The 27,907-nt window shown below is 45.0% G+C and overlaps 1 protein-coding gene across 1 annotated transcript in view; it reads right to left on the bottom strand.

Annotated features, from left to right (window-relative positions):
- The window catches only part of PCSK2 (proprotein convertase subtilisin/kexin type 2), a 281,880-nt gene that overhangs the window by 126,815 nt on the left and 127,158 nt on the right, over positions 1–27,907 (bottom strand). The window contains exons 3-4 of the mRNA XM_040447755.1: positions 8,182–8,295; positions 5,884–5,992 (exon numbers count right to left, since the gene is read on the bottom strand). Coding sequence (XP_040303689.1) covers positions 5,884–5,992; positions 8,182–8,295 — 223 coding nt within the window. The remainder of the gene's footprint in view (positions 1–5,883; positions 5,993–8,181; positions 8,296–27,907) is intronic.

The raw sequence follows: 27,907 nt of genomic DNA, 5'->3' as shown, positions 1-27,907 counted from the left end.
GTAAACAGGCTCCAGGCTCTGAGCCATCAGCCCAGAGCCTGACGCGGGGCTCGAACTCCCGGACCGCGAGATCGTGACCTGGCTGAAGTCGGACGCTTAACCGACTGCGCCACCCAGGCGCCCCCAAAAAAAATTTTTTTAAGGGGCCCCTGGGTGGCTCAGTCGGTTAGGCATCCGACTTCGGCTCAGGTCATGATCTCATGGTTTGTGAGTTTGAGGCCCGCGTCTGGCTCTGTGCTGACAGCTCAGAGTCTGGACCCTGCTTCTGTGTCTCCGTCACTCTCTGCCCCTCGAGAGAGAGACAGACAGACAGAGCGAGCCAGCAGGGTAGGGGTAGAGAGGGAGGGAGAGAGAGAATCCCAATCAGGCTCCAAACAGTGCGAAGCCCGATGCGGGGCTAGAATCCACGAACCGTGAGATCGTGACCTGAGCTGAAGCCAAGAGTCGGACGCTTAACTGACTGAGCCACCCAGGGAGTCAGTTTTTAAAACACGATTCCGTGTTCTGATAGTGCAAGTCGTCTGGATCAGAAATTTTCTGAGAAATAGTAGTCTATTCTCTGTGAAAGGAAAATATCAAGGCAGAGAGATAAGAGACCTGAAGGAAATTAAAATTAAAATGAGATAAAATTTGCCTAATTAAAATGAAGGATCTTGAATTAGGTTGAGGGGAAGACTAAGTGTTAAGTCAGAATAGATACAGTCTTTGGTCTAAGAAAGAAGAGATTATTGATAGAACCATGAGGGATGACAGACGTGATTCAAAAAAGAAACAACGAACTAAATGGAGCATGAAAATAACGGTCTGGTAATTAAAGAGTATTTTAATATTTTTGTATATTTGATTATCTTTTCAGGTGGAATGTACTGAATACATTTTCTCAGTCAGCTCTTATTTATGTTTTATTTCTTGCATTATTAATGTATTCATTTTTATTCTTCACTCATTGGTTTATTTCCAGCAGTGAATGCCGGGCACTATGTAGGTCCTGGAAAATCATAGACTGTGTAGACACAGAATCTGAACTGTTCAACTATGTATGGCTCCCAGTCTACAGGGGGGACCAGCTCATTGCCAGCCAATCACAACGCGCTGTGGTATGCAAATGACAACTACTTGGTTATATTTTACATTAGTATCCTGTCATCAGTGTCAGCGTTTTGAGAAAGTCTAATCCACAATAGTCCAAACTCTCAGGAAGCTCTGATGGTTCTGGAGACCTCGGGTAATTACCAAGGAGCTCCATGTACATATTCCTAGTTACAGTTCCTAGTTAGTAGTTTGGTTGAGACGTATAACAATACCACACACCTCCTTTGGAGGTAGGTGTGTTTTCTCCTCTTTCATCTGAGTGGGCTACAACTGCTTCTACTGATAAGATGTTGCATGACTTTCAAGGCGAGGTCAGAAAAGGCCAGACATCTTCCACCAGTTCCTTTTAGACACTGGTCCACTTGGGGGAAGCCAGCTGCCATGGAAGAAGCCCATATGTCGGCCCGTGGTATGAAAGGCTCAGCTGAGCTACAGGAGCCAACGTCAATGGCCAGCTATGGGAATGAGCCATGGACGTCCACCCTAGCTGAGCCTTTGGATGGCTGCAGCCCAGCCAACATCTGCCCACAACTGTCTGATAAACCTCGAATGAGAAGTGCCCAGACTGGCTCTCCCTGAGTTCCTGGGCCACAAAATCATGAGCAAAATAAAGAGTTAATCTAAGCTGCTAAATGTTGGTGTCATTCGTTACACAGGAATAATGACTGGAACAGATACCCCAATGGCCCTTCTGAGAACCATGAAACCCAAGTTAGGGGAGAAAGCACTGCTTTCCTATGTGATGCAGACTTCTAACTCTCTTGGGAAAGTGTGGCTGACTGCCTGGTCCTTAGGCTTGGACCTCCACTTAAAAGGAGGAGATCCCACTCACAAAGACCCACCAGGGGGCAGAGCCAAGGGGTGGGCTTCAAGCACTGAAGATGGTGGTTCAGATCAGTTTGGGTAATTTTTTGTCTCCCTAAACCTTAGTTTCTTCATCTGCAAAATGTGGGTAATAGTACGAATCTTAGAGGATAATTGTGACTGTGTTTCTAAATTGTCAGGCAGTGTCTAGTACACAGTGAGCACTCAAGAAATGTTAGTTTCCATTGTCATTTCAGCTTGAAGTTCTCTCTGACCCTGCCTCCCTGGCCCTCAGTCTTACTTCCTTGGCTCCATCTGATGTTGACTAACGGCCTTGACTCCTGCCTTCGCTGACCATCTTTGACCCCGAAAGCCTGCACCTGTCCTGAACTGTGCCGGTGATGGCTGGTGGCTCCTATCCATCTCTGTGTCTTGTTATGGCCACATCCTGTTTTCCAGCTCAAGTTTCCAACGTGAAACAACTCTATTTGCAACAAAGGGGCTGAGTTGTTATCATTACGTGGGGTCCTTGCTGACATCTACATACATGCCCGGAACATCAGAGCAAACCCTTAAGAAATGCTTTCTGCCCCTTTGAGCCGCAGCTAACCGCGGAGGTACTCTCCTATTGATGTGTAGTGTATGGAAATGACATTAAGTTGCATCGAAATGAAAGTAGGAGATACGTGTTTTAAACGTTTATTTTGAGAGAGAGTGAGAGAACACAAGCCGGGGAGGGGCAGAGACAGAGGGAGAGGAAGAATCCCAAGCAGGCTCCGTGCTATCAGTGCCGGGCCTGACATGGGGCTGGATCCCATGCCCGTGAGATCACGACCTGAGCTGAAATCAAGAGTCGATGCTTAACTGACTGAGCCACCCAGGTGCCCGAAAGCGGATATTTATTGAGCATGTATTGAGTCATTGGATTTGGCAGAGAGGATGTTGGCCCAGTTCTGAGTTGTGCAACCAGAGAGCGTAAATGGCTTTTAAAACTGAGCTGTCTATAGATTGACTCTTCCACATGCAGATAATCAAATTATTTCCCATGGAGGCCAAAATAAAGAGCCAAAGATTATAAAATACGGTGTTTATTTTGCTCTTAGGTATGAAGGTCACTATCTGTGTCTGTCTTTACCTTGGTTGGGAATGATATCTTGCTAAGCAAATATCTAGGAAATGATACCATACCATCCACTGATGCTCCCGGCCTCACCATAGTGCTTCCCATTCTAGGTGTTAGGGCAGAGGTGCCCAATGACACGGTGACGGCTGCTAAGCATCGTCCTTGTTGCATAGGAGGCCACTCGTGTCTCAAATGTGTTCGTCTTGGTATTCCACAGCAGATTTGGAGAACGGCTTGGTAGTCTTTCTCTTCTTCAGTTACCATACTGAATAAGCATGCGCTGAATTAAAGACGGTCACAAATCCTTCGTTTCTTTCCACAGCCAGGGTGTGGAACCTATTCCCCCTCCTCTGGGATCTAGCCCTGAGACCATTCATCCCACAGAAGTGGCAGAGTGATGCTTGCTCATTCCATGTCCAGCCTACAGGTGGCCTGGAAGCTTCCACTTCTCATTTCTTAGAATGAACATTGGGTCCCTAAGCCATCTGTAAGAAATCCAGCCACCTTGCTGGGGAGACCGTGTCGAGAGGAGAGGTCCTGGCACTACGTGGAGCAGAAGGGAGGCCGAGCCATTGGAGCATCCCAGTCAAGCCTCCAGTCGACACTGGCCCCAGTTGCATTCTGACCCCAGCTGCGTAAAAGACCCCAGGGAGACCAATAACAGAACTTTCCAGCTGAGCCAGGTCAACCCACAGAACTGTGAGAGAGAACAGCGGGGTGGTTGTGTTAAGCCACTCAATTTTGGGGTGATTTGTTCTGTAGCAGTAGATGACCAAAAGAGCGGAGAAGTTAGGAGTTTAAATGGGGAGTGGGTGGGCAGAGAGTTCAGTTCTGGGGGGATTCCCAAAGGCTACTAAAGCAGAAGAAATAATATCAAACAGTAAACTCTGCTGAGACTTTCTTTCTAAATTTTTTTTTTTAATGTTTATTTTTGAGAGACACAGAGAGAGAGACAGAGCATGAGCGAGAGAGGGGCAGACAGAGAGGGAGACAGAATCCGAAGCAGGCTCTGGGCTGTCAGCATGGAGCCCGATGCGGGGCTTGAACTCATGAACCGCGAGATCGTGACCTGAGCTGAAGTTGGATGCTCAACCAACTGAGCCACCCAGGCGGCCCAACACTTTCTTTCCTAAAGGGTTTGGCTTCTCAAGCCAGGAAAGATGGATCAGAGTCAGGGCTCATCCTCCCCCTTTCTTCCAGTAAAGAAAGAATTCTGACATGGGCAGCACGGGCTGTTGGAATTTTTGTAGGAGCAATGTGCCTGTCTGTGGCTACCGCAGTGCCACTTTTAGGGTGCCCCTCGAGTCCCCCAGATGCTGTGTGATTACAATATATCCTAGGCAGACTTCCCCCAAACGTAGGTGCATCTTTCTCCCGGGTGAGCTGGCTTAGCCACTTTTGGTTTCCAAAGCATTAGGAAGGAAGAAACAGTCATAAGCTCCCAACATCCAAGTTCGCACGCGTACTTTCTCCTGCAGAGCTCCTTTCTTCTTGTGAAAGCCCTCGGCCACCGGAGAAAGCTGTTACATCCACTTCAAAACCTCTCACACATCAGAAAACACGAGGCATTGTTTTTCTGTGGATATTTAATGAGCCTGTGCGAAGACAGCACCAATTCTAAGCATGCCGGCTCCCTGTGTCACCATTAATTTGGCTTCAAAGGCTTGCTTTGGAGAGCATAGTGTTCTTTGAGGCGCTTCAGAAGGGAAAGGCTCCATTGTTTCATCTCTGTATAGGCTTTCTGTGTAATTGCGTCAATATAGCACAGCCACACAGGGGAGCTTTTCCTGGAGGATCCAGGCTGCTGATGAAGGACAAGAGTATCTCCCCAGTGACATGACCGCAGGGCAGAGATTCTCCAGGACCTTGGCAGAGCCAAGGACGCGTATAGTTACAAAAACACCAATTCATCAAACACATTGGTTTTTGTATCACAAACTATAGGAAATAGTTTGTCTGGCAGGCATAGGGGGTAAAATAACATCTTATAGGGGGCATATGTCATAAAATGTTTTCAAAGTCTGCTTTACCAGGATTCATTCTGAAAGTAGCAATAAAGTTGAAATTTCTCCAGACTCCAATCCTGTTACCAAAAAGCTATTTTGTGGATGTAAAACCACACTGTGTAATAGAACTTTCTGTGATGATAGTAAAGTTGAATTGAATTTCAGCAGCCGCTAGCTAGCCCCTTGTGGTCATTGAGGACTTGAAATGAGGCTAAGGTGATTGAGGAATTGAATTTTTAATTTGATTTGGCCTTAATTAATTTAAACTTCAGTGTAAATTGCCACATATGGTCAGTGGCTATTGCACTAGACTGTGGATCTGGAGAAATAGATGATAAACACAAGTGGGTTTAGAAGATACTGGAGGTAAGGTATAAACAGTGGCTCAATAAGAAATTACAGGTCAGTGATGGTCAGTTTTCCTTCATTCATTTTTTTTTCTTTATTAATCCAATAAATATTTGTTAAAGGCATCCTGAAGTATGAGGACCACTGATCTGGAGAAAGGGAGGGATTTTGCCACAATATAGATGGTGGTTGAGTTTAGCAGCATCTCCAAAACAGTGAATCTTTCTTAAAAAAATTTGTTTTAACATTTATTTATTTTTGAGAGAGACAGAGAAAGCAAGCAGGGGAGGGGCAGAGAAAGGGAGACCGAGAATCTGAAACAGGCTCCGCCCTGGGAGCGCAGAGCCCAGTGAGGAGCTCAAACTCACAAACTGTGAGATCATGACCTGAGCCGAAATCAAGAGCTGGACGCTTAACTGACTGAGCCCCCAAACAGTGAATCTTTTATATTGCAAAGGCATGCAAAGACACACTTGCTTCCAAATGATGCAAAGGCTTTGAAATACTCACCATCATCCATAATTCCAATGGTGACACCTTTCCCTGTGTATCCCAGCTCCCAAGCTTCTGCCACATTCAAATCAAGGCCAGGAGTGCCATCGGCTTGCCCTGTGTTGATCTGGTTCAGGAATTCCAAAGCAGAGAATCTTGTTAGTCTGGTGCACCTGTCTAAATGTTTGCAGGGCCAACTCAAAGGCCAAGTCTTCCAGGAAACCATACTTCCGGATGTTTCCCCATCCACCTCTTCCAGCCTTCTCCCTCCATTTTTTTAAATGTACATAATTGACGTTTCTATGTTATGTAATTATGCAAACACAGTTTCAATCCCTCTATCTCTTGCATTTTAATGTTTATTTATTTTTTGAGAGAGAGAGAGAGAGAGAGCGCGCGCGCGCGCGCGCGCGAGCGAGCGAGCATGGGGGAGGGGCAGAGAGTGGGAGACACAGAATCCAAAGCAGGCCCCAGGCTCCAGGCTGTCAGCACAGAGCCTCATGCGGGGCTTGAACTCGTAATCATGCCCTAAGCCTAATCAGACACTTAACTGACTGAGCCACCCAGGAGCCCCTCAATCCTTCCATCTCTTATGATTGGATTGCTATCCTTAAACTCCTTAAAGCTGCTATTGCAAGAAACTCTCCAATTTGGAATTAAATGCTCACTCTTGTAGTCCTTATTTATACCTCATATTTTCAATTTAGCACATACTTTCTTGGATTATTCTTATTTGAATGTGATTTCCTTGCTCAATAACGATGTGCTTTGCGCGAGAGAGCACATCCTATTTACCCTTAATTTCAGTACCACCACACCAAATCTTGCTTAAAAATGTCTGAGGAACTGATTAAAGATAGTTGGTTCACTTTTAGTGCTTGTTCTAATGGAGGAAAACGGTCCTTTCCCTAAAAAAAATTCAAAAAAGGAAACAAAGGAATTCCAGATAAATAGGTTCACTGCCTTCTTTTCATGCATCTTTGTCCTGTGCAGATTTTCTCAAAGATGAGTTGTGGAAACAGCGCAGTCAGCATTTGTATCGGCAGAAGCCCACAGTGACTTGTTGCTAAAATGCTGTGTGGATGTCATTAGCGCTTTTTGCAAAAACGACTGGTCTTCCAGGCACATGTTAAGATTACACTCTCTATCACTTTGGAAGTTTGTAGAATGCCCACGTGACTGGTTTTGGCCAATGGAATGTGAGCTCTGGCGTCATTTGTCACATCCAGGCAGAAGCCGTAGGGCGCCAGTGTGTGCCCTGCTCCTTCCCCTTGTTGAGGTGCTCTTGAGAGCAGGGGTCGAGATGGAGCTGAGATGGAGACTGGGTCCATGAGGAAATAGGAAGTGTTGGACGTATAGTGAGTGGGCAACAGCTTCAATTTGTTAAGCCAGTGTGATTTGGGGGTTGGTTGTGATTGCAAGACCCATGGTAGCCTAACCTGATTAACACACAGAAGCCTTTTTCACTTGCCCAGATCAGATCTGTGGGATTCCATGCCAAAAAGCCAAGGGCACAGTCGAGCTGTGAAGATCCAAGAGGTAAGTTGTGATGCATTCCCATAAAAGTATCAGTCCACAGGGCTATAATTTAGTCTTCTTTCCTGCTCATCACCTTTTGATCTTAAATAAGGTGAAGCATCAGTCGTATTTTAAAATTACTCACTCCTTTCCCCTCAAGATAGCCTGCAGATAGATTGGTTTAGAGGCTCTGAGTCTCTTTTAAATATAACCCAACCTGTCCAAATGGGCCATGGAGGACGCTGGTGGGCCAGAAAATATTCACTTCACCTGACAGATTGGACCCCCAGGCCTTGAATCCTGAATCAGTGAAGCACCATGGATGTGACTTCCTGCCATTATTTTAGGAAGAACTAACGGATGCTACTTTCATTGCTTCGGTCTTTGAGCTCTCTTGCTTGTCCCTTGTGAAGTCGCCTGATTCTTTCTCTTATGCCTGTGGTTTCATTATGTCCTCCCATCACTCTGCCTGTTGAAACCCTTGGATTACTCCCCCTAGACCCTTGACTCAACTTCTGCAGGGTTTTGCAAGTCTCCCCTCATGCGCTGGTGTGCCTTTTCAGAGTCTGGGGCAATCTGATCAGCAGAGATCATGGCTATTTAGCAGTTCCAGAAGAAACAGATTAGGGAACATGATGTATGGGTGGTGATAGAAAATCAATATGTATCAGAGGGGACAGAGAGGTTCATGGAGTCAGATGCTGGCTGACATTCCATAGAATAATGAGGAAATAGAAATGAGTCTTTTATCCAAAGTCTCAAGGTGGGAAATGTTAGGAATAATATGGAGATGCTTACCAGATACCACTGCTTTGTAAAAAGAGGATCATTCATGTTGATGTCAATCTCATTGATGTCTCTATACCCCCGCTTCTTTCTGTCAAATCCTTCCTGCTGCAAGGCCATCTTTACCTGCAATGACATATTGGCAGAACACCTGAATATCAACCTGAACACCTTCTTCTGGAATTCATTTCCGTGAACTCAAATTCCATTTGTACACAAGGTGTTTTCTTTTTTTTTCTGCAGAAGCCAAGTTCATCTCCTGTACACTCTGCTCTCTATGATTATTTTCTGAAAGCATTTGCTCCTCTCTGTGCTAAATAAATTGGCCTTGGTGATGCCTCAAAGTGAGTTTCTTTAAAATGAGAATTCAACAGAGAAAAGTACTCTCAAGGAAGAAAAGGTGGTAGGGGTTGTTGAGGGAAATAAACAAAGCAACCCAATACTTCTATTAAGTAAGGAAGCTTGATGTGGATTCAGGGAGGGAGAGAGTGAAAACTGCATGGATTATTTTTCTGGAAGGCTTTCGAGCCTTTATGTTTGTTGACAGGATTGTGCTGTCACATTTGGGAATCAGCCAAAACCAAAACCAAGACTGAACCAGACCAAACCAAAACCAGACCAAAAGAAAACCTGCGTGGAGAGCCAGCTAGTTCATGGCAGAGCTTTCGAAGGTAAGTGAGGGATCTTCGAAAAGAAATGGATGATTCTGCCATCCTGGCGATGACAATACTTCAATTTTTGGAAAGTCAGACAGGACCCCAAGCCCTTGGATGGAAATGAAACTTAGGTTCCTGGACATAGCTAGACTTTGTCCCATTCACGAAACTTACCTTCACTTGGGCAATAATGCATTTATCACCCAGTGGCTGTGGCCAGTCTCTGAACAGCTACAAACTCAAGGATTATGCAAATGTAGAAAAGGGTGTGGGCTGAATACGTAGTTTTAAAATTATATTTTGCTGCCCAACATCCATTTCTTCGTTTTGCAAACATCCTCAGTGTATTTGGGGGACTACCTGGAGTCCACTAGGTTCTGCATTGGTGGGAGTGAAATGTGAGACACCTTATCTGCTGCAAAGAAATTACAGGCTCTCTCTGCCTCAGGGGAGCCCCGGTGGGTATGGATTTGCATCTTGGGAAAGCAATGTGAGGGGAAAAGGAGCCCTTGAAGGCTATTTATTTCCTAGGTTCACTCCCCAGACCTTCCCTATAAAAGGTTCTTGCTACAGTTCCACAACCCGACCCTGGAGCTCCCCCAAGACTAATCTTTTGGCCTCTCACTGATTGGGAGCTCCCCATACCATTCCAGGAAATTCTCTTTTGCTTAAGTAATCCAGAATTGATTTCTGTTGCTTGCACTTGAGAACTCTGATTGGGACCAGGGAAGACAAGAGGACCCATGTCTACAGTGACGGTAGGGAGGGAAAAATGGAGGGATCATAAACGTGGCTGGAAACCTCCCCTCCCTTGCTGTCCTGGAATGTGCAGGAATGCTGTAGGAGAGTGGTACTTCATTTCCTTCTACACACTGACATAGGAAACCTGGGGGCTCGTTTGCCAGAAAATCTTTAATTCTACCAGAAACTCTGTATGTGTAGAAAAGAAGTGGTAGGTGTGGCATTTGCTCGATTCCTTGGAAGTATTCCAACAACAGATACTCACTTTGGCACATAACAAATATTTGGAAGCATGGGATGGATGTGTTTTCTTTTTTTTTAATTTTAATTTTTTTTCTATTAGAAAGAGAGAGAGAGAGAGAGCACTCATGAGTAGGGGAGAGGCACTAGAGGGAAAGAGAGAGAGAGAGAGAGAGAGAGAGAGAGAGAGAATTCCAAGCAGACTCCATGCTCAGCACAGAGCTCAATGTGGAACTTGATCCCATGATCCTGGGATCATGACCTGAGCTGAGATCAAGAGTCAGAAGCTCAACAGACTGAGCTACCCAGATGCCCCACGGATAGATATTTTTATAATGGCAAAAATCTAGACATAACTAGTGTCCATCAAATGGAGAGAAATTATGATTCAAATATACATGCGCATATATGTATATGATGTGTATTTTCTATGTATTCTATATATGTATCTTCTGAGAAGCAGATGCCAAGATGAGATTAAATACGCAAGGTTTTTATTAGGAGAGAAAATGCAAGACACTGCCATGCAAGCTTGACCCCGTAAAAGAGAGCATGAACAAGGTTGGGCAAAAGTGTCCTCAACTGCCCCATAGTGTAAGGAAAGTGTGACAAGTCTGTTGGGGTTCCAAAGTCGACTTTCAGAGGAACCCTGTGTCTCCCAGGGATGATCCTGCCTCAGTGCTCCTGCTGTGCTCAGTGACTGGCTGGAACCGCCTGGGAAGCATGGCCTGTTGCCACCACAGTGACAGATTTCAGAGTGCAGCAGCTGGGGTGCTTGGTCAATTACTCTCCTAGAAATCAGAGGTGTGCTCTGTGTATCCTCACAGCTGTCACAGAACAGATAGAAGATAGACCTACCTACACACACACACACACACACACACACACACACACACACACGTTTATGTAAAAAGCCATAGTGCACCCCTCTTAAAACGTTTCTTTTACTATGGACTCAGGTATTCAAGGAAGAGGGGTAAGAGTGTCGCTTTCACTTGGGAAGGAGCCTGAATTCGGCCATTGCATCTTCCCATAGTGGTCCTGAGTAAGACCTTTATCTGCTCCGCTCATTAATGGTAAGCCTGGGTTGGCTTCTGTTGCGGGATTCCCATCATATTGGATTCGTTGTCATGACTGATTTTGTTGAGGTAGCGTTGTTCCATTGCTAGGGTCTTTGTCAAGCAAAAGTAGCTGCCCTGTGGATGCTTGAAAACTCCCCTTTGGAGTTGCTGATTCTCAGCAGCATAAGAACAAGCAGACCCACATCGGATTTCATCTTTTTTTAGGTAACAGAGCAGGAATGGCTACGACAATAGCACTCCAAACTTAATTAGACTGAGTGCAGTCTAATGAAAAGACTTAAAACTCATTTCCATAAAATTAATTTTTAATTCCATAAATTAGGTTTTAATGGAGACCAGCGATGCTTTGGAACGCTGTGCTCTCTGGACACCACCCCTCCTTGCTGCTCAGAAGTGCCGAAGCATGACGTCGGTGTCTGCAATCTTGTCATTTAGTGTTACTGAAAATTAAAAATCCTAAGACTGCAGACCTTTCTGAGCCTTTTAGTTGATGTTCACGTCTTCAGTGAAGATCACAGTTACAATACCAAGACAGAGAACACCTTTAAAACATATATTTTTCTTGTTATATGCAAATAACTGGAGAATACGTATTTTTCCCCACAGTGATACCATGGACTACCATAAATTGCTTTCTTTTTCTGGGTTCTTGTCCAATGCTAATTTTCATTTAAACCTAATTTTTACATAAGAGTAATTGAACGACAGATAGAATTCTGCATTCTTTCTTCACTAAGTAGTGTACACAAGGATTTTAATATGCTTCTCTAGAGCTCTCATAAATTAATTTTTAATAGCTACCTAAATATCCCATAGAATAATGTGCAATAATTTACCCAATGATATCCCTCTTACTGGTCATTTGGATTGTTTTCTACTATAATTGAAATTTCCAGTAGCAGAAAGATGAGATTATTAACTATTTTTAAAGACCCCTGGAGGAGATTTCAGTGTTATAACCCCTCGTGTGATAAAACAGTTAATATCAGAGAAGTATTTCCCGGTGTTCAAATTCCTTCCGCACATTACAACTACAAGGTTACTTTTATTCTCTCTTTCTCCTCCTCTGAATGTAACCTTTCACACACGGTACCTTTCATTACCACTTCGATGTGGCACCAGTGGCCTGCAACTTAACCATAGCTCCTTGCCTTCTTGAAAAATAATGTACAGTTAGCTTAGGTATTTCATTTTAGACTGCTCATCTAAGTTGTCCATTGACCTAATCATTTACGTAGATAAACAAGATAAGAAAGCAAGTGTTTATTACTGGGAATTATTTTATTAGAAACGAAGAGATGGATATTCTGCAATTCTGGTTCAACTTTTAAATCTTAATTTGACATCCATGCTTGAACAAGTTTTACTCTAGAAACTCCCCCCACTTCCTTCCTTCTTATAGTCTTTCTCTTTAACGAAGAATTTTCAATCAACAAATGTGTTTGTACATCTACAATGTGCTGGTTACAGATCATTCTAGGAGGCAGATACTATCCCTGCACATTTGCCTTCTATTTTAGAAGTTTCATTAACAAGGTACTTTCACTACATATAATCTTCTCAACAAGACTGTGGGGAGGGTATGGTTACAACTGAAGAAAGGAGGGTTAGCGGCCATTGTTTAGCTGTTGAAAACATGGCGGAGTCACGCAGGCTGACCAATTCTAAATCCTCCATACTTTCCACGAAGCCACATTGCCTCTTGCTAAGGCACGGAACACAGTCAACCTTCCAGTATCTGGGACAACTTAACTGTGAATCTGACTCTCTGAGGATCAGGGTCTGGATCACTCCCCCGCTGGGCTGATAATTAAACAGCTACTAATTAGCATCTACTGTGGGGGCAGGAGAGGGGCCAGGAGAAAGACAAGCAATATGGGAAACCTGCTTCCAAAGGGTGAGACGACTTGGCTGGGAGTGAGTGTGGGAAAAGAAACAAAACACAAAACTGACATGTTTGTGAAAACGCTAAAGTTTTAAAATCTATGATGCTGTAGATGTGTTACACCATTATTTTGTGTACTACCAAGAATTATTTTTATGTACCACCTTCATGGGTTAAATTGTGTCCCTCTGAAAGATATATTGAAATCTTAACCTTCAGTACCTCAGAATGTGACCCTATATGGGAACAGGGTTGTTGCTGATGTAATTAGTTAGGAGGAGGTCATACTGGAGGAAGATGGGCCCCTAATCCAACATGGCTGGTGTTCTCATAAGAAGAGGACAGACAGACACACGAGAAGAATGCCACAGGAAGACATAAGGACACACAGGGCAAAGCCATGTGAAGAGGGAGGAGGCAGAGAATGGAGTTATCCTTCTACAAGCCAGAGAACTCCTGGGTCTACTAGAAGGTGGAAGAGGCAAAAGGAGATGGGCTGCTAGAGATTTCAGAGGGAGCGTGGTGTCCCAACACCATGACCTCAGACTTTTGGCTTCCAGAACTGTGAGCGAGTTAATCTCTGTTGTATGGGGCCTCCCAGTTTGTGGTATCCTGTTATAGAAACTAATACAACCACTAAGAATTGAATTCAGCCCTAGGAGATTACTACGACTCCTGAGAATGAAACCATGTCACGATGCTTCCTTCTCATTTGTAAACTTCATTTTGTACAGGAAGTGCTCTTGTAGTCCCATCTGGACAAAGACTTCTTCAACCATGTATAACTTTTGTAAAAAAAAAAACAACAAAAAAAAAAAACAAAAAAAAAACCAAAAAGAAAAAGGGAAAATGTTAGGAAATACATTGGTTAGGATTTTCCTAAACTGTTGCACATTTGGAGCCTCAGAATCATCCACGTCTGTGTTTTCCTACGGGATGTCATCCTCCGTGCCGTCGAGCATGTTGGTGATCAGCATTTCTTGAAAGAGTGCTCCGCTGTTGCCTCCAGGATTTTCTGCTAAATTGCCAACACCTATTCTGCATGTTTTGACGCCCCAGCCTAAGGCAGTACGATGTCCTCACTCTTGCCATTTGCCAAGAGCGGTTGTAAGACACGTGCATAAACCCATGCATTTGAGAACAGGTAGCATGTGATCGTTTTTGCTTTTCTCGATTTTCTGATGGCAAACTTTTGAGCAGTTAACAAAATGGAACTTCTCAAAGTTTGCCCCACCCCAGGACCGGAGTGAACTGGGTAAGGGTCATCCGTGGAAGCCAAGAGGTTTTGTAGAAAGAGCTCTGGATTGTGGTGCCGCAGAGGTGGGTTTGAGACCTGCATCTGCCCCTCCTAACTCTGTATCTTTGAGCATAATAGTGATATTTCTGAGACTCCTTATCACCGGAATGAGAGCAACTACTTCTGAGGGTTCATTTGAGGAATGAGTGGCCTCAACCTCTGTGGAGCACCTGTGAAACACAGCTCTGGGCACACAGTAAATGCCCACATATGTCAATTCCCCTCCCAGCCTTAAGCCAGCTCACCTCTACCTGGGGTGCACACCAGGTCACCCAGGGAGCTTTAGCAATCCCCACACATGGCCCACGCTTGGACCCAATCAGACTCTCCAGGGGATCCCAATCTGCCCCAAGGTTGACACTGACTGGAGGCCAATTTTCTTCCCCTGTAGAATGCCTATTTCCACTCCTCAGAATTGTGGGGAGGCCCTGGTGGGATCCAAGCTGTGAAATCCTCACTCGGTAGAGAGATCTGCAGATGGGAAGCCTTGGGGCCATCACCTCCCAAGGCTAGGAGGCAGGGAGATGCCCACTTCCCCTTAGCAGCTAGCTCTCCCAGTGCCTGTCCTGCCCTCCTTCTTGGTTCTTTCTCTGTGAGAGGACACGGTCAGATTGGGTCACTTACTCTCTGATTGGGCAGGACATCCAAATCACCCACGTGAGCTGCTTCTTTGATTAAATAAAAATTGTTGTTTTACTTTATTTATGTATTTATGTATTTACTTATCTTTAAGTTTGTCTATTTTGAGAGAGAGAGAGCAAGCATGAGTGGGGGAGAGAGAGAGGGAGAGAGAGAGAATCCCAAGCAGGTCCCATGCTGTCAGCGCAGGGCCAGATGTGGGGCTTGATCCCATGAGCCATGAGATCATGACCTGAGCCAAAACCAAGAGTCAGATGCTTAACCAACTGAGCCATCCAGTCGCCCCCAAAATTGTTGTTTTAAAATGGAGAAGTAGGAAAGAAGAAAAGAAAAAACAATTTCACACCCCCAACCTCCTAGAATCCTTGTTGACATTAAAAAAAAAAAAAAAAAAAGAAGGTAACACACGTGCATGGCTAGAAAATTAAAGCAGTACAGGGGAAGGGACTTCCTTCCTTGCTCTCAAATAGTTCTCTGCTCAAAAGTGATCACTGTTCATGACTTCGCATGAGTCCTTCCAGAAAGTGCTTACATGTTTGCACTAATACACATACATAGAAAGAGGAGGTTTTTAAAAATTATTTATTATTTATTTATTTAAAATAAAAAAAAATGTTTATTTATTTTTGAGAGAGAGAGAGAGACAGTGCATAAGTTAGGGAGGGACAGATACAGAGAGAGGGAAACACAGAATCTGAAGCAGGCCCCAGGCTCTGAGCTGTCAGTTCAGAGCCTGATGTGGTGCTCGAACCCATGAACTGTGAGATTGTGACCTGAGCCAAAGTCGGACGCCTGACTGACTGAGCCACCCAGGTGCCCCAAGAGGGAGTTTCTTTTTTTAAAGGAGTATATTTAGCATGATTCTTTTGTAGTGTAGTGGATTGAATGTTCCCCCCAAAATATATGTTCCCCCAACTATATATCCCCCCAAATTGTATGCTCACATCCTAATCCCTGGAACCTGTGAATGAGACTTTGTTTGGAAAAAGAGTCTTTGTAGTTGTAACTCAAGATCTTGAGTTAAGACCATTCTGGATTATCGGGATGGGCCCTAAACCCAATGACACATATCCAGGGACCAGTGTCCTTATTAGACTCACACTGAGGAGATGCATACACAGAGAAGAGCAGAGGGCCAGGTGAAGGGGGAAACAGAGCCTGGAGTAAAGAGCCACAGCCCATGAGTGCTGGTGGCCAATAGAACCTCCAAGAGGCAGGGAAGGACTTTCTTCCTCTGGAGCCCCGGAGCAGCACAGACCTGCAAGCTGATGGCCTTGACTTTGGCCTTCCATCCCCTAGAACTGTGAGAGAGTAAGAAGCTGTTTTAAGCCACCGAGTTTGTGGTAATTAGTACAGTAGCCATAGGAAACTGATACAATGTCGTAAATTTGAAACGTGTGTGTGTGTGTGTGTGTGTGTGTGTGTGTGTATACACACATATACACACTTGTGTGTGTGTGTATACACACATATACACACGTGTGTGTGTGTGTGTATACACACACACATATATACACTATTGATGGATAATATCCATATGTTTGGTAAAAATATATAGATATATTTTATAAAATGTAACCAGTGGATTTATATGTATAATACCTACATGTTATCCGTATATGATACCTATAATACCTATGTTATAATATCTACAAATGTTCTAATATAGATACGACATCTGGTAGTATCTCTTTTAAATTTACTCCAAAAAGATCAAGAAACATCTGCTGTTCTTCATGAAACATATGGATGGCTGTCAGACAACCTAAGGTGGCTACTCTGACCACCCAGGAACGTGTCCCTTAAGAACGCCAGGGAGTTGTGCTGTGGGTCCTGGCTGAGAACTGGTGGAGAGTGGAACTCTAAGACCTGCTCTGGTCCTGTGGAGCATCCGACAATGCCTCTGTGGGGGAAGCAGAGGGTCCCAAGCTTGGCCAGCGGCACCATCTCCTGGAGGGTGGTGGTGGTGGGGAGTTTGTCAAGAGTCCCTAGAGGTGGGCCTGGCCTCAGGGTCTCTTCAAGCTTTCCAAGTGCCTGATTCCTAAGCTGAGGCTGAGGAACTGCATGCTGGGGGCTCCTCCCCCTCCTCACTCTTGTCCCAGTTCTCACACTGCTCAAACCATAGATGAGAGCAAGGGACAAAGCATCTATGCTTCCAGAGACCACACCAAGTGGTCTCTGAAAGAGAACAAACTCACATCTGTAAGATAACACAGCCCATCTACTCCTTGAAAAATCATCTCTCTGGATTCACCTAGTGCTAGCTGGAAGGAGCAGGGACGGCAGGCTGGGGAGGTGCGTGGGCGGGCATCAAGGCTACAGCAAGGTTTCCAAAGAATGCGGATCTTCTGTTTATTAAAAACCTCTTAATTTGCACACGAAATGACCTAGCCTTTATTATGGGCTGAGGACTTTTTTTTCCCTTGATAGGTTAAAACAAAACAAAAATAGCTGTTCCAGAAACATCACGCCCAACATGTTAGCTAGGACAACCGTGGGCGGGCTTGAAGATGCGTCCACATGGGGCGCAGGATTAAGGCTGAAGTCAGAAGGCTCCTCTGGCTCCTGGCCTGATCATCCTCCCTGGTGTCAATCTCCTGGGTAGGAGAGAAGAATTCAAGTCCTTTCTGATGTGTGCTTACAGAGTCAGTGGCCAACACGGACAGGCTCTGTTCTTCCTCTCATGAGATGCCAGAGGCACACTGGGGGCTTTCCCTTCAAGCTTTGAGTTGCTGGGGGGATTTGAAATGGATTGGGCTGGGCTTCATCTCCTGGAAAGGACGATATAGCTTTACTTCTATTTAGATAGAATATTGACTTTTATTCAGAATAAAAGTTTGCAGAAAAGGAGGCAGTGTAGCACTGTAGATGAGAGATTGGTCTTTGGCATAGGCAGATGTAGGTTACGGGCCGCGATGTATCTGCCGCTCACCAGCCGTGTGATCTCATGCAAGTTGCGGAACCTATTTAAGGCTCAGTTTGTTCACCTGGAAAATGGGGATGAGCCCTGATACCAACTAACATTTATTGAGGTCTGGCTGTGTGTCAGGAGGGCTTTAAGTATTTTATGTACATAATTTTCACAACAACCTCAAGGCTGCTTAGGAATGAAGGCAGAACAGAGTGAGTGGCTGGATAAAAGTCACACAGGTAGCCAAGGGCAGAGCCATGGTTCAGATCTGTTCTGGGTTGAACTGTGTCCCCCCTAAAAAGTCACATGTTGACGCTCTAACTACTAGTCCCTCAGAATATGATTGTATTTGCAGATAGTGTCTTTTTTTAATGTTTATTTGTTTTGAGAGAGAGAAAGAGAGCACATGCATGTGAGCAATCACGTGAGTGGGGGTGGGGCAGAGAGACTGGGAGAGAGAGAATCCCAAGCAGGCTCCCTACTGTTAGCGCAGAGCCTGATGGGGGGTCCTATCTCATAAACCGTGAGATCATGACCTGAGCCGAAATCAAGAGTCAGATGCTTAACCAACTGAGCTACCCAGGTGCCCTGGAGATAGTGTCTTTAAAGAGGCTATTAAGTTAAAATGAGCTCTGTAAGGTGAGCCTTAATCCAGTATGACCAGTGTCCTATTCTAACACGAGGAAATTTGGACAGAGACACACAGAGGGAATGCTGTGAAGATATAAGGTCAAGACAGCCATCTCCAAGCCAAGGAGAAAGGCCTGGAACGGATCCTTCCCTCCTGGCCAACATGCTGACACCTTGATCTTGGACTTCAAGCTCCAGAACTGTGAGACATGCATTTTTGTTGTTTAAAACACCCGGTCTATGATACGTGGTTATGGCAGCCCTCAGAAACCCATAGGATACCAGAGCAATCTGGTTGCACAGTCTGTATGCTTCCCTACTGCGCCAGTTGCTTCTCTGTTCCCACTTCATAATTTGGATTATGGAGAGAATCAGATGAGATTATGCATATGGACCCCTGGCTCATAGTATATACTCAATAAATGCCTGCATTTGCTGCTATAATTGTTGCCAGTGTTCTAATATTTCAGGCCCTGTGGAAAGGCAGTGGCACGGTGCCTTCCAAAGCAGCCCAGGCACCTCTGATTCATTCTTACTGCTCTTAGCTAGTTGGAGACAAATTAAACATGGAAAGAGAAACCAGCTAGAGCCTGTTCCCCTGTGGGTCCTGGAGGCAGAAGACCCACCTACGGGAAGAACACAGCTCCACCCCTTTTTGACTTCACCTTTCTTTTTTTTTTTTTTTTTAATTTTTTTTTCCAAACGTTTATTTTTGGGACAGAGAGAGACAGAGCATGAACGGGGGAGGGGCAGAGAGAGAGAGGGAGACACAGAATCGGAAACAGGCTCCAGGCTCTGAGCCATCAGCCCAGAGCCTGACGCGGGGCCCGAACTCACGGACCGCGAGATCGTGACCTGGCTGAAGTCGGACGCTTAACCGACTGCGCCACCCAGGCGCCCCTTGACTTCACCTTTCCAAGGCAGTGCGTTATCTCAAATAAGAGACCCAGAAAGATCATTGCTGGGGGTGATGTGGGAGATTACAGAGGAAAGAGGCCACTCCTAAGCTTAGACACTCTAGCTTACCTGCTGTGCCACCGCTGTTGGCCTTGGTTGTCAAGATCCAAAAAAGGATCTAGAGATGAGAAGGGTTTGGGGAGGGAAGATGTGACCCAGGAAGGTCAGTCTCTGGGAGGGAGGGGGCAGGCAGGAGGCTGGCTGCTTGATTTCCCTCTTGAGCATGCAGGGGTGCCTTTTTGGAAAGGCCAGTTTTAGGCAAATCACATTGCTTAACTTTTCAAAGAACAGGGAGTTAAGCCACAATTACGGCTAAATGCACTGTATTGATTGCCCTCATTTAGAGAGGTTTGCCTATCTTGCAAGAATGAAGACAGTCAATTGAAGAAAAAGGATATGGCTGCATGCCACTGATCACAGTTCCAGTCACTGCATCTCTGTGACAAGATATTAACAAATTGGTATCTATCATCGAAAGCACTGTATACAAGATATACCATGAGATAAGTCAGTGTAATCAAAAGATGTTTCTAGCGGACCAAAGTGCAAAGACAACCTATGGGAATGCCTTGAGGAGGTAAAATGCCATCTCCTGTGTTTGCTGGAATGTGTGTAGGGATTTGAGGTTGTGCTTTAGCATGATCTCAGTCTTCCTCTTGCTCCTATTTCCAAGATGGTGGAAGAATGTCACTGGTTGGATTAAGGGGGCTGTATTAAGGAAAAGGATATTAAAAGATGGTAGGCACTATGCCAGATGTTGAGGAAGGGATGGTTAGGCTGGGGTGTACTTGAGAGGACAATTTCCCAGGGCTGCCAGGAACCTGTAAACGCTGTCCTTGGCGAAAATGATGTGGTCCTGTCAATGAGATTCTTTTGAGAGATGAGTGTGGAAAAGAAGCAAAGGGAGGCTGTCACTTTAATATATGAATAGCTTTGGCCACACACCTAGTGTAGACAAAGAGAGCCTGCCTGCGACATGCAGGCACGTCATTTGTTTCCTAACAACAAACGGTGGGCCTCAGTGTAACCGAGAAGGTTTCTGGGAGGACACATGAGAGGAAGGCTCTGCCCCTGTCCACTCCAGCTGTGGCCCAACCAGTGTCCTCACACCTGACTAACCCACCCAGTGCTCTACCTTCCTGGGAAGGCACCTGGAGGTGAAGGTGAAGAGAAGGACCCACAGAGTAGGTGTCATGGTGCCCAGCTGGGAATGAATGGCTCCAGCACAGCAGGAACATAGCTTCCTAAAGCTCTGTCCCCTGCGAAACTTCCACCGTGATGCTGATGCATGGCTGCTTCTGCTGGTGAACCAGAAGGAGGATGCTGAGTGAGGGCGGGTCTGGGATGCCTAGTCCCCATTCTGTGCTGCAGGGAGGGCTCCATGATGTGCTTCTGGAAGGAGTGGATGAATCTGACTGAATATGCAATGAAGTGTCACTAATTATCCTGTCTAACGGCCTGATTTGGTCCTGTGGGTCAGTTACCTTCACTCTGTTTCCTTGACCGCATGGTAATGATGGTGGCCTAGTCCCAGATGTTGCCTCACTAAATGTGCACGGGGAGATGTGGGGATGGGTGGAGATTGTGTATGACTTGATCCAAAGTCATGACTCTACCGAGGCCTAAAGACCATGCTCCAAATGCAATGCTTTGTGGCGAACAAGCAGTAGATTTGGAGTCAGAAAGCACTGGGTTCAGGTCCTGGGTTGATCTGCTTCTTATTTGTGTGTGCTCTGGGGCCCTCGAATTTCTGGATCCTGTTTCCTTCTTCTAGAGCAGGGATTGGCAAATGCAGCCTGCTGCTTGCTTTTGTAAATACAGTTTGTTGAACACAGCTGTGCTCATTCGTTCACATGCTGCTCCTGGCTGCTTTCTCACTCCAAGGGCAGACTTGAGTAGTTGCAGCAGAGACCATATGGCTAACGACGTATTTGCTTTCTGGCTCTTTATAGAAAAAGTTTGCTGACCCCTAAAGTATAACATGGAGATGATAGAATTCTTGCCTGTACAAGGCTTAATGGTAGGGAACACATGAAATAACCTTTTGGTGGGAACTATGAGACATACTATAAATATTACTGCCTATAATTATGTTGAATAGCGTGTCTATGGAATCCGTCTCATCTGTGAAGGAAGAAGTAGGGGCAGAATTTTGAGTTGTAGTACAAACGGTGCGATTTGAGGGGCCCAGAGAAAGCTTCCAGTGACTCAGATCACCTCCCCTGCGCACCTCTACACTGACTGAATTCCAGCCACGAAGAGTTAAGCTTGAATTCTAAGCCCTCTTTATCCATGTTGATTATGTCTCTATTTAAAAAGATTCGGAAAACAAGTCCTCTGGGACAGGCAACACATCCAGGTGTTACCATTTACAAACACTTGGGCATGAGGTCCTTCGTTAGATGGTTTCCCTCCAGTGAAGCTGGTTGAGATTGGTGCAAGAAAGGAAGGGGAGTTTATGGAAAAGGTGATTTTGAAACTCTTGGGCCATTTCCAGGGCTTAGAATCGTGCACCACCAGAAGGGGTAGAATTAAGACAAAGGAGGCGAGAGGACATGGTGAGAAACCCCTCCGAAGTTGTTTCTAGATGCTCTTAATGCCTGACATGTTGCTGCATGGAGGGCCACGCCATTTATTTGCTTTGACAAATGTTGCAATACGGCTTCATTGTCCATTTTCGGGGGGGGGGCCCCCGCGCTACAAACCAACAAGCTGCTTGCTTCCAAACACAAATGGATCCTTGAAAGCGCGTGGTCTCCTTTTCTTTCACAAACTCTGAAGAAGGTTCGATTTTTGGGTTAGGACAATAGACCAAAGAGTTAAAGACGAGAGAAGATTCACTTCCTCGGTTCTTTCTTCCTAAAGGGCATCTATTTTTAATCTTCCTCAAAGGTTAGGCCCTTTGTCAACAGTGATGCCTTGCCAATTCCTTCCTCCTATCGGTCTTTCATTAGTTGCCAATGGAACAATTCCAGGTTGACGGGGTGGAAAAGAGAATGTGTGTTGAAATCGCAATTGGCATATGTCTGAAGTATTTGGGGGCTGGTAGCTGCATCCTCTGCATCAGGCAGCCAGAGTATAATTCACATGTCAGGTCGAGCAGCCCACGAATGACAAAACACCAACAAGGAATAAAGGTCAGAGCGATTGATTCTTAATACGTTTCTGCTTATGCACAGAGCACCCAGGGATGGGGTGTTAATGAGCCTCAGCACAGTGATGCAGAACAAACGAAGAAAATAATAAATCGGCTTTTCAATAGTGCCCCTGGAAGGTACTGAACCAACGGGTGCTTAGATCTGCCCTCTGACAAATGCAAGGAGAAAACAGTTTTTCATTCTGCAGTATCTTAGTTTTCTGTGGCTGCTGTAACAAATTCCCGAAATGTAGTGGCTGAAAACAACACAAAGGCAGCCTCTTACAGTGCTGGAGGTCAGAAGTCTCAAATCAAGGTACCCGCAGGGCTGCACTCTTACCGGGGCTCTAGGAGAGGATCCATTTCCTTGCTTTCTCTGCATTGCACAGACTGCTGCATTTCTTGGTTCATGGCCTTCCTCCAGCTTCAAAGGCAGCAACAGCGGGTCAAAGTCTTCATCTACGGTATTACTCTGCCCCTCTCTTCTGCTGCCTTCCTAGGAGACCTTCGCGATGACATTGGGCCCACCTGATCATCCAGGGTAATCTCCCTACCTTAAAGCTATTTGCCACGTTATGCTTTGCCATGTGCCATGACATATTCACCGGTTCTAAGGACTGGGATGGTGACATCTTGGGGGGCCACTATGCTCCCTGCCACCTGCGACACGACAGCTGATATTCATGCTGTAATATGAGGCTGATGGTTGATATTTGTTCAATGAAGATATCCGTGCAGGGATGGAATTTGATGGAGACACAGAGCACCCACTACCATGAAAAGGAGAGCTGCCAGTCCAACCAGGTTTAGAATTAGAAGGACCTGCTCGTGAAGCTGTAGAAATAACATGTTCTGTGGCCCATCTATGTGATGTCCTGAAAACAAGATGACCTTGCAGCACAAAATCTGATATGATCATCCTCAGGCCCTGGCCCACTGTGGTGCATTTGAGCTCAGAAACACAAGGTCTCTATTAACCACTGAGGAAGCTATTGTATGTCCCTCTCCCACACGCCACCTCAGCCGTCCCTGGCCAATACTTCTTTTCCGCTTCCCCCAAGAAACTTCCATTTGCAAAATGCACAACTGACAGAAGGGAGGGAGAGACTGGTGGTGGCTCGTTTCATGTGGGGAGCCATAAATCACAAAGGCTGAGTGCCATTTGTGTGAGTAGAAGCAGGAAGAACCCTGGTGGCACTATATATAGCAGATTGCAATTTTCAACCCCTTCATTTGTTCGGAGCGTCAGAGAAATATGCAGTGGGGGTGGGAAGAGATTCCATCTTAACACTGCAAGTCCTTGACACATTGGGAACTTGGTAAAGAACTGTGCGCTTCCAACACCACATCGGAGAAGGTGATTAAACTAATGAACAGAACCAAGGACAACCCACCAGTGAGTCAAGAGGTCAATGTTGGTGTTCTAGTTACTGTTGCTGTCATCACAAATTATCCCAAGACATGGTAGCTTAAAACGACCACTTCATGATGCTTACAGAGTCTGTGGGTCAGGAATTGGAAGGTGACACAGAGGGGTGGCTTGTCTCTGCAGTGTTATTTCTGGGGCCTCAATGGGAAAAGCTCAAAGGCTGAATGCGATGCAAGAGCTGGGGGCTACGTAAGATGTAAAAATGATCATTACTGAGGTAGGAGCTTGGGATACATCTGGCCAGAAGAACAATGCTGTTTCCTTTGGCCCTACACATGGCTGCCTTGCCCATTTCCTCTCCTCCACCATAGATTGGGAAGTGAGACAGAGGGTTAACTAGGGAAATGGCTTTCCCTCTCCCAAATGGCTAAGGTCTAGTTTTCTCTGTAGTCACCAGCATGATTTCTCCCTACAGAACACAACAGTGCTTCAGTCCAGACTTCGAGGTTGCCAGAGTATCCTCACCCCATCTGCCCAGCCTACATCTGCACACCACAGACTTTCCACCATGACTCAGACAGGCTAGTCTCTTTATAAACCCTCACATGTGCCCATGTGCCTCCTGCCCATACTCTCCGATCTCAGTGTTTCTGTGTCAAAAGGTTGATGCACAACTGTTGGTTGCAGCCACTATAGAAAACAGTAGTTGGGGGGGGATCCTCAAAAAATTAAAAATAGAACCAACATATGACCCAACAATTCTACTTCTAAGAATACATCCAAAGGAAATGAAGACACTACCCTGAAAAATTCTGCACACCCGTGTCTACAGCAGCATTATTCACAACAGCGAAGACATGGAAATAAGCTAAGAGTCCATCGATGGATGAATGGATAAAGAAGTCGTGGTATATATATATACCACGTGGTATACACACACACACACACACACACACACACACAACATACAGTATTCTGTCATAAAAAAGAAGAAATCCTGCCATTTGTGACAACATAGATGGACCTTGAGGGCATTATGCTAAGTGTGCTAAGTGAAATAACTCAGAGAAAGACAAACACTGTATGATCTCACGTATATGTGGAATCTTAAAAAAAAAAAAAAGACTCAGAAAAAAGAGATCAGATTTGTAGTTACCAGAGATGGAGGGGGTTGGGGAGAGGGAGAATCAGAGGAAGGCACAAACTTTCAGTTGTAAGAGAAATAAATACTGGGGATGTAACATATCTCATGATGACTACAGTTAACACTGTTGTAAGGTACAAAGGAAAGTTTTTAAGAGTAAAATCTAAATGCTCCCATGACGAGGAAAAATATTTTCTCTTTTTTTCGCTTTTCCTTTTTATTGTATCTTTGTGAGAAGATGGATGTTAACTAAACCTATTGTGGTCATCATTTCACCATATATGTAAGCCAGGCCATTGCATTGCACACCTTAAATTCATACAGTGCTGTAGGTCTATTACATCTCGATAAAACTGGGAAAGAATATCGACACACAAACCATTGCCCACACCCTCCCCATTCTTGAATATCTGCTCCATTTTCTGAAAATGGCCAACATTATTTTTGCTGACTTCTTTGCAAAAGGGTTGTTTAAGTCACGCAGTTGGGACTCGACTAGTCATTTAGAGCACTGGATGTTTCCTACCATTGGGTGTATCCGCCATTAAACTGTAATTTTCTTGGGGGAAACAAAACCAAGTATAAAAATATATTTTGTTCCAGTTTCAGAGAAAACCTGGCCATTTCCATGGTACAGCTTTGCATTTCTAGAATTCTGGGCATGTGAGGGAACTATGGCCATTTTCACCCCCCCACCCCCCCACATGTGGCTGGTGTACTATTATTCCCTGATGAGATCTTATTTCTATTCACCCCTTTCCCCCACTTCCAGACATGAATTGGACCACTCCAGTTACACAAGCAAAGGAGGGGCACCAGGTTGTCCATGCCTAGTCAGCATTTTAAAAAACTATGTCATGCTTTGTTTCATGCTATACAATGTGGTCACTTTTACACAGCCAATTAATGAAATCTGAAAGGTGCTGTGTAGCCCCAAGGAGACTTCGAGGGGAAAGTCTTAACTATTTTAATTGTTGAATAGGTGTCCCTAAAAATATGCGATATTTGTGACAAAAAATACATGGTATGTCTTTTTTCTTCCTCTTTTTTTTTTTTTTTTCCTTTTAATGTTTAATTTTGAAAGAGAGCATGAATTGGGGCGGGGGGACAGAATAGGCAAATGGTCACTTTAAAATAAAAACAGCAAAGGAGTGCCTGTGCGGCTCAGTCAGCTAAGCGTTCGACTCTTGATTTCAGCTCAGGGTGTGATTTCATGGTTTGTGAGATCAAGCCCCCAGTCGAGTCAGGCTCTGGAACAACAGGGAGGAGGCTGCTTGGGATTTTCTCCCTCTCTCTTTGCCCCTCCCCCACTTGCGAGCATGCATGTTCTCTCTCTCTGTTTCTCAAAATAAAACGCATTTAAAAAATCTAAAAACAAAAACAAAAACAGCTGCAACGAAATCAAATTTCTTCTCAGGAGAGAGAACCCGAGTCCAGAGAGATCTCAGGTGTGGAAGCACCTGACTTCAGGGACAGGTCGAAACAACTGCCTGTCCCACCTACAGTTTTCTGTCCCTGAACCCAGGCTTTTATGTGCAGAATGGAGACATTTAGACCTTATTTTCCTTTCTCTTTTCTCAATGCTTTAAAACACCTTTACTATTCATTTCAGGGAAAACGAAGGAATCCCATTTTCCTAAAGGGAGATGAGGCGGTTTCCTCTTTTGGCTCCGTCTAGAAATTGGATAGAAAAGCAAATTTGTTTCTTAGTTTGAAATGAAATCACAGCATCCTGTTCGCATCCATAGTTGAGGATAAAATGGACGTTCTTCAAACGGAATGCGGAGAATGTGCTCCAAAGACAGAGCTCGGCAAACGTGCCCTGTGATGGTCTTTTCCTTTATGAACATCACAAAAACCTAAAACCCAGCTCAAGAATGCCCACGGTTTTCACCTTATTCTGCTGAAAGCAATAATCCATTTAAATTCAGAAAATCTGGCAAGATCATTAGAAAGTCTCATTCTTTGGGGGGCCTGGGTGGCTCAGTCCGTTAAGCGTCTGACTCCAGCTCAGGTCATGATCTCATGACTTGTGAGTTAGAGCCCCACATCCGGCTCTGTGCTGACAGCTCAGAGCCTGGAGCCTGCTTTGGATTCTGTGTCTTCTTCTCTCTCTGCCCCCCCACCCCCACTTGTGCTCTGTCTCTCTCTCCCTCTCAAAACTAAATACAAACATAAAAAAAAAAAAAAAGAGAAAGTATCATTCTTTGGATATTGTCCTTTGTTGTTCCTTGAGGTAAATTCTCTGGGAATGCATGTTGGGAATGGCGCCAACCAAAATCTCAAGAGGTCCTCTCCACCCCTCATCGGTGGTTTCCTTCCATATGGTGTGAGTTTGCAGGTGATTTCCAACCTGCCTTCCTTTGACCACCTGAGGAGCCCCTGGATTTTTTTTTCCTAGCAGAGGTAAACATACCTCAGTTTCCCTGGGTGTCAATAGCAATATAGTGTTGGGTGGTTTCTAGAATGTCCTCTATACTAAAGAAATCCTGTGTTTGTCGCTACTGAGACAGACTACACAGGTCTCTCTTATCATTTCCAAGAATATAAGCAATTTCGCACTTGGGCCTCTAGGATGCACACCCCATCCTCTGAAATGCACAGCCCCATCTGTCGTTAGCACTGCATATCTGAGTCTTTAGTCAGCTCTCCTCAGAGAGAGCTACAGCCTCATCTCCATGGATTGGTTGGAAATATTTTCCATGATGCTACTTAGTACCATCTGGGTGAACTATATTATGAATCGGCAAATAATAAAGTGTGAATAGTGGGCAATTTCCAATCTAAAACCAGAGGTGGGGGGGAGGTGCACCTGAAGCTTAACCAGCTTCACGTTTGGAAGACCATAACTGCCTTTGTTGCTCCTCACTTGATCTATTTCTATGTGGTCGGCCATTTGCCTGATGTTTGCTCAGCACCTGGTAAGCAAAGAGCTTTCAAAAATGGTAGAAAAGAAAATCAATATCCCTGCCCATTTAGTCGGCCTCTCACCATTCAGTGACATTCACACAGCGCTGGGGAGGGAAGCAGGAGATCAATGCATCTTAGGGA

Source organism: Herpailurus yagouaroundi, unplaced genomic scaffold (assembly GCF_014898765.1).
Source record: "Herpailurus yagouaroundi ecotype Mexico unplaced genomic scaffold, PumYag 196, whole genome shotgun sequence".
NCBI lineage: Eukaryota > Metazoa > Chordata > Mammalia > Carnivora > Felidae > Herpailurus > Herpailurus yagouaroundi.
Note: the sequence above shows the minus strand (reverse complement) of the source record. Positions and strands in the feature narration are given on the sequence as shown.